The sequence below is a fragment of the Nansenia antarctica genome (genome assembly GCF_963989245.1).
Source record: "Nansenia antarctica genome assembly, chromosome: 1".
In the NCBI taxonomy this organism is placed as follows: Eukaryota; Metazoa; Chordata; class Actinopteri; order Argentiniformes; family Microstomatidae; genus Nansenia; species Nansenia antarctica.
This window is the reverse complement of record NC_137674.1, coordinates 68,987,147-68,998,752: the sequence shown is the minus strand read 5'-3', so window position 1 is coordinate 68,998,752 and position 11,606 is coordinate 68,987,147. Positions and strand designations below refer to the sequence as shown.

At 47.0% G+C, this 11,606-nt stretch overlaps 1 protein-coding gene across 1 annotated transcript; it reads left to right on the top strand.

The window, feature by feature from the left end:
- Nucleotides 1-8,753: 8,753 nt before the first annotated feature.
- Nucleotides 8,754-9,791, top strand: LOC308152497 (12-(S)-hydroxy-5,8,10,14-eicosatetraenoic acid receptor-like; the record flags this gene model as incomplete). The annotated part of the gene is made up of 1 exon (XM_080525492.1): nt 8,754-9,791. One exon carries the CDS (start codon nt 8,754-8,756, stop codon nt 9,789-9,791), a length of 1,038 nt encoding a protein of 345 aa, XP_080381618.1.
- Nucleotides 9,792-11,606: the final 1,815 nt, after the last annotated feature.

Genomic DNA, 11,606 nt, shown 5'->3' with positions numbered 1-11,606 from the left:
CCACCGGGCGGTAGTCGTTTAGGCAGCTCACCGTGCTTTTCTTCGGGACTGGGATGATTGTTGAGGTTTTCAGGCAGGGTGGGATGGTGGCCTGGGACAGGGACTGGTTGAAGATGTTGGTGAAAACCCCGGCCAGCTGGTCGGCGCAGTCCCTCAGCACCCGTCCCAGGACGCCATCCGGCCCTGAGGCTTTTCTGGGGTCCACCGCCTTCAGCACGCGTCTCACTTCATTCTCTGTGAGGGTGAGGCTGCTGAGTGGGTAAACCAACGAGCACCCCACACACACCACAAAAAAATAGCAAATTTTGCTATAATAATAAACACACTTGATAAACCAGTGCTGTGATATTATTTATTGTCTTAGAAGCATCTTAGCAAGAGGCACATCAACAAATATCATAACGTTTATTATGCATCAGCTCTATTCAACCTACAATTACACAGATGAATAACGTATACATGCCATACCTTTTCAAAAAATGCCGGTTGAGAGAGGACTCTGGCGATGCTTGTTCGCTGCTTCTCTGTCTGAAATCTAGGTGTAATTGCAGTATACAGAGTAGATTGTCCGACAAAGACACTTAGACTTAGATTTAGTCATCTAAAAATTAATTAGACCACTATACTTTTATTTATTTTTGGTTTCTTTTTATTATTACTACTCGATCTATTCAGTTTGTAAAGTGTCTGAGTGTCTAGAAAAGCGCTATATAAGTCTAATGTATTATTATTATTCATTACTTAGACAAATGTAAGTGAATCACCTGTACAAGTATATTTGTCTAAGTGAATCACCTGTACATCAGTCATAAAAACAAAAAATCTATGCCAAGACCAGGGGCCATTGGCAGTCACAATGCTAGGTGCGGTTCTGTATGTGTTCTTACTGGGCTCTCTGCTGCTCTGTGAGATCCAGTGACTGTCAGTTCTCCTCCCGGCCACTGGACAGGAGCTGAGCCTCCCCTGTAGCTCCATGTTCTCTCTGCTCAGGGCCTCCATCTGGACCTGCAGCCGCCCGTGGGCCTGGGACCAGTCACACTCCCTCCTCCGGAACTGCTGCTGGAGAGCTGCTGTCTGAGATCCTACACACACACGTGCACACACAAGCATATGTATAGACACACACACACACACAAGCATGCACACACACACGCACACACAAGCATATATAGACACACATACACACAAGCATGCAGACAGACAGACACACACACGCACACCTACAGACACACACAGCCTCAGCGGCCCTGACCAACCAATACTGTTGCATATTTAACTGCCGTGATCACAGTCTCAATGAGAGGATGAGTGGGTGTTTGCTTATCCAAGCGAGGGGAAGTTTCACTATGAACTGTCCCAAGCACTCATGATAAGAGATGAGGACGTTAACCATAACCTGGTCACACCAGCATGATTCACACCCCTCAACACAGGATGCGGACCAGCCAGTCTCTATGGCCGTAACAGTGAGAGTAAACAGGCCGTAAAAGGGGGTTGGTCTAGCGGTAAGGTCCGGCCCTATGCGTGTGTGTGTGTGTGTGTGTGTGTGTGGTGTGTGTCTGTGTGTTTGTTAGGTTACTCTAGCATTGTGACTGCCAATGGCCCCTGGACCGAGCATAGATGACCTTTTCTTGTGATGACTGATGGATAGATGATTCACTTACTTAGTGTTTGTAAGTCGCTTTGGATAAATATGTCTGCTAAATGCCAAAAATGTAAATGTTTGTTTTGTGTGTGAGTGTGTGTGGTGTCAGGGCTGGTGCCCGTGTCTGCCTTGGCTGGAATCACATGGGGTAGAGTTAGACAGGTAGAGTTAGACAGGTGGAGTTAGACAGGTAGAGTTAGACTGGTAGACAGGTAGAGCTAGACAGGTAGAGGAGAGCTACCGTACTCGTAGAAGCAGGATTTGATCAGATCATCATGTGTAGGGTACAGCTGGGGGGTAGTGGTGGCCTAGTAGATAGTGAGTTGGACTGGTGATTGAAATGAGTTCAAAACCCACCTGGGAACACCACCACTACTGTGCTCTTGAGTAAGACACTTACCCCTGAGTTACCCCAGGGAGACTGTCCCTGTAACCTCTAATCTGTAAATTGCTTTGGATAAAAATGTACGAGTAAAGATAACACAACAAATAATAATAATAAAGTAATAAGTAAAGTATAATGTTCTTTCGCTTTCAGGACACATTTTCACCAGACACCGTTATAGACTGGACTAACCCAGACACCTGTCTCTGTGAGATAGTTAAAACCAGTCCTTCTGCCTCTCTGACACACACACACACACACACACACACACACACACACACACCATTCATCTTCTTCCTGTTTTCCTTGAATCCTGTTAATGACTTTGTGAAAGAGTGGAAGATTTCCACATAAAGGAAATGAGCGGGGACAAAAGTCACCTGACAACTAAACAGGCTCATGACACCATGAGTAACTCTGTATACGTGCTGTTTTCTGACACACACACACACACACACACACACACACACACACACACACACACACACACACACACACACTATTCCTCTCCTTCCTGTTTTCCTTGAATCTCCACCTATTAATGACTTTGTGAAAGAGTGGAAGATTTCCACATTTCCACAGAAATGAGCTGGGACAAAACTCACCTGACAACTAAACCCCACACAGACGCACACACACACAGACGCACACACACACACACACACACACACACACGCACGCACGCACGCACGCACGCACGCATACACACACACACACACAGTTCCCATTCACTTTCACTTTGACTACTAAATGATGCTCTAGTCAGGTAGGCCTGAGGGCTCAATGTTGTGAGATGTCAGAATGTGGAATTAAACTGGAATGACTGCAATGATATCCCAGCTCTGTGCTCATGATTTCACTGAGATTGGGAAATGCAATTTTTTTAATAATCAGTTATTGGAAAGGTGGACCTATTTCCTTGCAACGGAATCGGTTAGTTCAAGGTTAATTTAAGGTCCAGGTAATCTTAATCTGGTCCAGGTAATCTTAATCTGGGTCCATGTAATAGGTAGGGGTAGTGGTGGCCTAGTGGATAGTGAGTTGGACTGGTGATCAGAAGGTCCCATCTGGGAACACCACCACTAATGTGCGCTTGAGTAAGGCACTTAGCCCTAAATTACTCCAGGGAGACTGTCCCTGTCATCTCTAATTGTAAATTGCTTTGGACAAAAGTGTCTGCTAAATGGTAAAAATATAAATAAATAAAAATGGTTTTAAATCATATAGGTCAATCTTAATCTGGGTCCAAGTAGCATAGGTTTGCCTGGGCCTCCTCAGGGTCCATTAATAACATAGGTTTAACTGGGCCTCCTCAGGGTCCATTCTGGGCGGACATGTTTGGCCCTGCAACGCCGGCCCGTCTTCGGGACTTCGTATGCGGCGTCCGTGGCGGTTGTTGCTATTATGTTCGCTACATAATATAATAGATACACTTGTTAGTAAGAGAGCCACACATTGGTATCCATTTTAACTCTGCTTTACTAGCATCATAAACCACGTTATCAGTTACACTCAACGGGTGCCCCCTAACGCATGGAAATACATAACAGTTGTCATCTCTCTCTGCTCTCTCACTGCGCTCCGTCTTTCCTCTATGTAGTTCAGATGAAATGGAGGGAGGGGAGAAATGGATGGAGGGGGAGGGGGGGAAAAACCCTTTTTTAACTTTCAAGATGGTATCTAAAGCTGGCAGAGTTGATAAACGTGAAAAACCACGATTATCTCTTGGCCCATCGAGCTGTTATCTGTCCACCTACACAGCCACGCTCTCTCTCTCGCTTGTAAAGGCTATAAAGATGTGGTGCATACCAGGAGAGGCTGGGGGAGGTAGAACACCAGGGGAGGCTAGGGGAGGTAGAACACCAAGGGAGGCTGGGGGAGGTAGAACACCAGGAGAGGCTGGCAGAGGTAGACATCAGAGGATGAGATCATTGTAATGCATGGAATGGAATGAGGAATGGTATTAAATCATCATTAGAATGATCACAATGATCTCATCCTCTGATGTCTACCTCCGCGTGTCTACCAAACTTGTTTGATACCATTCCTCATTCCATTCCATGCATTATAACGAGCCCCGTCCTCCGATTTCTACCTCCACCAGCCTCCACTGACTGGCACAGATGGATCTAATAGGCACCTACCAAAACCACTATGACGATGAGGTTTTACCTTAGAATTTCCATCGCTCTCTCTTGTTCTGTGTTGATGTTGCTCCGGAATGCATGACTCATTTTTGCTTTCACCATGCACGGCTTCGACGACGTCTGTTTTCCTGTAGGAGATTAAGATGATGGCTAGCGGTACACGTACAGTACAGGCCTCTACAGATGTGGTTGGGCTCAATTCACTGGAAATTCTAACTTACTCAATGTAAGAACTGAATTCAGATTCGATTAGTGATTCTTCATGGAAGTCTATTTGTCATTTTTCATTGAATCTATACATTTTTCACTCACTCCTGAATTCCATTGGGTGAATTCAAATCTGAATTGACCGTTATTCACTGTAGACTACCGTCCACCAGTGGCAGTAACAGGGGATTGGAATGCATGAAATGGCATGATAAGTGGTATAAAAACTCAGAGGTTAACCAACAGCTACTTCCCCCAGGCGATCAGGCTCATAAACAAGCTCACTGTACACAATTGACTGTCATCCCCAAGCACACCCCATGTTTACGCTCTTGCAAAATCTTAAGCTCACACACTTTATTACTTCAACTATCTATTTTATTTACTATTGTACTGCTAATTGTATCCTGTCTTATTTGTCACTAATGTCCTGTACTATTGTCACTTTTGTATCTTGAATTATGCCTATTGCCTTATTGTCTTATTGTGCTGCAATGTCAGGAACTGAAGCCTAAGATTTCTTCTCTTACACTTGTGTAATGTGATGTAACAATAAAACTTGAAACTTGAAAAACACATGTGCATGTCCTCCGATTTCTACCTCCACAAGCCTCCCCTGCTGGGAGAATCTAGCCCGAATACAGTCCACTCACCAAGGCTGTTCCCCTGGTGACATCTGCCCTTCCTGTTCTCCTGCCTTTGGGACGTTACTTTGGGGGGGGGACGGCTCTGAGCCCTGAGGAGGAAGAGGAGGAGGAGGAGGAGGAGGAGGAGGGGGGGTTTGACTGCTGCTGCTGCTGTTGCTGCTGTTTCCCTCCAAGACAGCTATCTCTGTGTTATTGTCTCTAACAGACTGTGTGTGTGTTAGATCTGTATCTGTCTCTGAGGTTGTGTTCCTAACAGACTGCATGTGTGCTGAGTGCTCTGAGGTTGTCACCCTAGCTTGCTGTGTGTTTAGTAGCAGGTCAGTCCCTGTCCCTGATCTTGTGTTTTTACCAGGAGGGGGTGTGTCAGGTGTCTCTCTGTGTTAGCGTCTCTACTAGCTAGTGTGTGTGGTGAGCCTAGCTCTGAGTGTGTTAGCCTAGCTTGCTGCGTGTGTGGTGAGCCTAGTCCTGTCTTGTGCCAGTGTATGTCCCTGAGCTCAGTATCACTGTCACTGTCACTGCTGGAGCTGCAGGTGGAGGTGGAGGTGGGGGTGGAGGGGTGGTGGATGAGGTGATGGTGGAGGAGAGAGGACCCGGGCCTGTGCATACGGGGCCGCTCGGTGGGCTCTCCCCGGCGTCACTGGGGGCGTCGCTGGCGTAGTCGCCCTCAGACAGGTCCAGGTGCCGTCTCCTGGTGCCCTGGGCGTGGGGGGGAGGGGAAGGCTGGGCGCTGGCGGCACTGGGAGTTGGGGTTGTCCTCCTTGTCTCTGCCGGAGCCGCTTGGACCCTGACCTCTGACCTCAGGGGGAACCGTGTTGTGTGTGTTCGGTTGTTGTGTGGGGGAACTTTTAAGAGGTTGCACCGACCGCAGCTCGTTGGCCTTAGCCTGCTTGTGGGGTCTGTTTGTGACATCATCGACTCATCACTTAGATCCACAGAGGTCACATGTGGCGATCTCACTAGCCTCCTCTGCGACGCTGTGACACCCTGTGTCTGTGGAGGTACAAACCGGAGGAAAGGCTCATTGTAATGCATCCTTCATTGTAAAGGAATATTACACTATTCCTCATTCCATTCCACACATTACAATGAGCCCATCCTCCGATTTCTACCTTCATCAGCCTCGTCTGGCCTAATTACAGCAGCAATGTTAAGTGCTAGCATACCTGTCCTCAGGGTTGTCTGGCAGCTGTCTCCTGACCCCAAATGGTCGCACAGGACAAGGACTTGGTCTATATCCTTCTCTCTGATTGGACAGTGATCCTCCCTCTGTTCTGTATTCTTCTCTTTGATTGGTGAGAGGTTCCTCTGCTCCGCTGAAGGGATGTCTATATATCATACAACAAGACAATTACAGTCTGCGTGTTATATTCCCCACAAGGTGTGGGAGTTTTTCTCTATTTTTGAACTCATATGACATACTGTCATTTACTTTCTCACCACACAACACGTGCGAATAGCCTGAACTCTGAATGTGCGTCCGAGTTTCATTTCTGTTACTGATACGAGAATAAGAAAAGGTTATAATGATCAATTCCATATTCTAAGCTTCCTACTGCTGTCAGGACTGCAGAGTCACTTCCTATCTTCCGCCATAGACTGAAGATCCATCTCTTCAGGCTACACCTTAACTGTCTCTCCTGAAACCTCTCCGTCCCCTCTACCCGCCTGTACAGTTTCTCTACTGTAAATAATAATAATTAAAAATAAATAAATACAATTTCTAGCATTTTGACTGCCAAAATGCCCTTGAGCTGAGCATAGATTACTCTTTCTTGCAATGATTGATGGATAGATGATTCATTTACTTGAAGCAAATGTACTTGTTCTAAGTCGCTTTGGATAATGGCATCTGCTCAATGCCAAAAATGTAAATGTAAATCTAAGAATAGATAAAGGCATCAATGGACGCCAGGGATGAGAGAAGACGGTGTGTTTTCCTTCTCCTCTCAGCTCCAGGGACGTGTTTACGCTAAGCCTGGTAACCAGATGTCCAGATGTAATTCAGAACATAATACTGCATGAGCTACAGGAGTGCAAGTTTGGATTCACTACACTGGACACATTGTACTTAGCTGAATAAACTCACAGTGTGACATAAATGTTTTGACACACAGGAAGTATGTTGTTTTTCACTGCACAACATCCAGGAATATAGTTTGGACAGAAACAGCCATAGGGCATTCCAGTTTGATCATTTACCCTCGAATTCACTCCCAGTCATGAGCCAGCTAATGGATTATCTAATAGGAAACACATTGAGAAATAAACACACACACACACATACACACGCACCCCCCCCCCCCCCCCCACACACACACACACACACACGCAGGATAGAAATGGGTCATGTCCTTCAGCTGGCTCTGAGACATTCCCGTAGAAAACCGACCAGCAATTCGACTTGTCTGAACTAGCTACTAATGCAACAGCAGAATGGGTTTAAGGCTTGTGACACACACACACACACACACACACATACACACACACACACACACACACACACACACACACACACACAGAAAAAAACACCTCCCTTAGGATTCAACATTCCAAATGACTGGCTTGTTTACTTTTCCTGACATTTAGAAAACATGTGGTTGGTTAAGACAACAACGACGTCTTATTCCTCTCCATTATAAATCAGTCCTATTCCCATATGACACATTCTCTCAGGTCTCACTGCCTCTCAGAAACATTGCCAGCATTCCTGAATCCATGTTGAGAGAGAGAGAGAGCGAGAGAGGAGAGGAGAGGAGAGGAGAAGAGAGGAGAGGAGAGGAGATATTCTCTGACTTCTCGCCAGCCAGCATCAAACTGTGCTCTCGTACGCTTCTCTCCCTGCGCCTCATCAATCAGACGTATGCTTTGTGGCAACCTCAAATCCTTCTCCCATCTTCCCAGGGATCCCAGGGATCCGATTGGGTTACGCAACCAGAATGACATACGCTTTTACATTCAGGAGAACTCCCCCAGGGCTAACTAGGAACTATGTTGGAATATGTTGGCCACTTCTCACGCCGAGTCACGGACTAACATATGGGATGGCTGGTGTATAATGTGTGAGACAGAGATGGTGCAATGTTTCTACAGTGTTTTGATCTCTCAGGGGATCAGCCGTGTGCTTCTGTGTGTGTGTAGTGTGTGTGTGTGTGTATGTGTGTGTGTGTGTGTGTGTGTGTGAGTGTAGTGTGTGTGTGAGTGTAGTGTGTGTGTGAGTGTAGTGTGTGTGTGTGTGTGTGTGTGTGTGTGTGTGTAGTGTGTGTGTGTGTGTGTGTGTGTTTGTGTGTGTGTGAGTGCAGTGTGTCCCTGTGTGTGTGTGTGTGTGTGTCTTCGTCCTACGGTGACTCGCCCCTTTAGGCAGGGGTGGAGCTTCGCAAACAAGTCTGAACAGTTTTGAACTCAATAGGAGCTGCCGTGTGAGTATGTGTGTGCGGGGGTGTGTGTCTGTGTGTGTGTGTGTGTGTATGTGTGTGTGCGTACTCCAACAGGGCAATAACTTCCAGACTCAAGCTAAGCCGTCAGTTTCACCCAGCCTGCAGACTGCTCAGGAGCTCTGCTAACCTCACAGTGACAGATGGGAAGTGAGAAGTGAGAACTTTTAGTTGCTTCCATTTCTATTCTGGACATTCTGATTTCTGAACAGATACCTTTGGTCTTGAGTCGAGGGGACTGTTTTTTTATTTTTCTGACTGGGGAGGATTCTAACAGAAAGGATTCAAAGAATGGACTCCACACCGCACGTCTCCGCCATAGAGGACTGCGCGGCCAAGAACATCCGTCTGTACACGTTCTACGCGGCCGTGATGATAATCATATTCATCCTAGCTCTCCCGCTGAACATCTCCGTGCTCCACCTCTTCATCTTCAAGCTGAAGTTCTGGAAGTCCAACAGCAACAACGTGTTCCTGTTCAACCTGGTGCTGGCCGACATCCTGCTGCTGATCTGCCTGCCCGTCAAGGCGTACGCCTACCTCCATGGGGAACGCCGCAGCGAGAACGATGTCGTCTGCAAGGCCATGCTCTTCATGCTGTTCCTCAACCGCGGAGCCAGCATCGCCTTCCTGACCGTGACGTCCATCGACCGCTACTTCAACGTGGTCCATGCGGGACGCAAGAACTTCCTCCGGGCACTGAAGAAGTCCCCGCAGATCTCCGTCCTGATCTGGCTCCTGCTGCTGCCCCTCACCGTCCCCACCATGCTCAAGACCTTCGAATGCTGCAACAGCCACAGCCGTGGGGCCAATGGGGACAACTCGACGCGGGACGACGCGCTGGTCAAGGATGTGACGGACAGCCTGAGGGAGGTGGTCTTCTTCACCCAGATCCTCATCCCGTTCTTCGTCCTGGTCTACTGCACGGTCCGCATCGTCAACCGGCTCAAGAGGAAGACAGTGGGCGACAGGACCAAGCTGAGGAGGGCCTCCTTCCTGGTGACCTCGGTCATGATGGTGTTCGCCGTCTGCTTCCTACCCTGCACCATCGCCAGGATGGTTCTGCTGATCGCCCGGGTCCAGGAGTGGAAGGGGGAGGACACGGCGGCCCAGGTGTTCGACGGCCTCATGGTTCTGTCCTACATGGATTGTCTATTGGACCCACTGGTGTACTGCTTCTGCAGCACCAAGTTCAAAGGCCTTTACATCTCCAGCTACTTCCCCTTTTTAGTGAAGGGAGACATACAGCTGCCGGACAGCACAGGGAACTCTACAGGGAACACCCCCAATCCTAGACGCAACAACGCAACCACAACCACAGCGTATTAGGTAAGAGGAACTGTGAGTGTTTCTTTTCAAAAGAGAGGACTTTGAGACAGCATTTTTTTGGTGTGTGTGTGTATGTGTGTGGACAATTGTTTTTCATTGAATACAAGAACTGTTGGCCAACATACCATACATGCCTCCACCCCAACCCCCACACACTCTACAGAAAACCCAGTTTTTACGGCGGCATTTCTCCATGTATGTTTGTTGTTCTGGTGAGACATATCAATGTTCTCTTGACCAACCACATGTTTTATTCACTACCTATCCCTCTGTAATGACGCACCTGTCACCTGGCCTGTCTCTCACCTGTGATGTCATCGTGTTAAACGACTCATGATGAGAACGCTGTCGTGTCCTGTGCCTCACCTGTGACGTCATCGCGTTAAACGACTTATAATGACAACGCTGTTGTGACTAATTATTGTCTGGGACAAAAAGAATCCTGTCATTAATGTCTGTGTGTCAGAGAAATTGTAGTTTTTGTTGTTATCACTTCAATGACGTGGCCGATATATATGTCTATAGAGCGTGTTGTGTTTTGAGTGTTTATCTCGATCTCTACTGTTATTGCATCGGCCTTCAACTGTGCATTATATACACTCATCAGAAAGCAACCTGCAAAGCTGCAATCTACGCTTCTCAATGAGATTCAGAATCTCAGTCACAGTTTACAATAAATTGCCCGTAAGCCTGTGTAACTTTGTAGTTATTCATGAAACAACACTGCGTCAATATGCTGTTACCTAGTACTGTATGTTAGTAATTGCTTTGTTATTACATAGTAATGAGGTAAGGCTTGGGTTTGTGTTATTACTAAGGACTGCTCTTACCTAATAGCACAAACCGCTGAACTCCGTAATACCCATGCAATAATGATAATAATAATAATAATAATAATACCCATGCAATTACTTAATTACTATGTGACAACATGCTTACGTAATGTAAACATAGTGTTACTCCACAGGTCCCTGGTACAGCCGATACTAAATGATGTGATGTGTTACCAAACAATCTTACACAAGCGAGAGCTGGCCTGAAAACTTATTTAGACTACACCCACAAGAAACATTTACAAAGTCCCCCTCAAAGGTGGGGTCACGTGGTCAGCCATGATGATTCACATCTCACCACGGGGGGGGGCTCGTTGGCACAGGCCCGGCCCCAGGCCAGCATCCATCTCCTGGTGAGGCTGGGGGAGAGGGGTGACCCCCCTCCCTGACCCACTGGTGGTTCTTGGAAGGACTCTGTGGGCTGTCTCTGGCAGGGAGGAGAGGAGGAGGTCTGTCCACATCCACCTCAGGAGACTCGGCTGCAGGCGTCAAGTCCAACCACGGGCCCGGGGAGGAAGGGGCGGGCAGCAGGCCTGAGGCAGGGGGGGGCGAACAGCAGGCCTGAGGGGAAGAGGAACACAGGGAGAGTTTAGTTCAGTTTGGTGAAGTATCCCCTCGAAGGTGAAGGTTTACATTTGGAACGTTCCGTCTGAAAAGACTGTGGTGAAATAAGGTCTTCCTGTTTCAAGGAAGCATCAATAAAGAGTTAGAATTATTTAGGTTGTTTCTTGGTTTTTTTATATCAAAAAGGAAGCGATAACACAACGTCATCCTATGAGGCCTTTCTCTGTCTAAACACTACTGTGAAACACTACATGTTGTACAATCCTATTTCAATGTGTGAATAATGTAAATAATGATCATTCAATAAAAACTATTATTATACTGTAAACGTGTCTTACTTGCTTTAACACTGGAATGAAACACTTATTTATGTATTTATTTAACAATTTAGCTGACAGTTCTAACCCTAACCCTAACC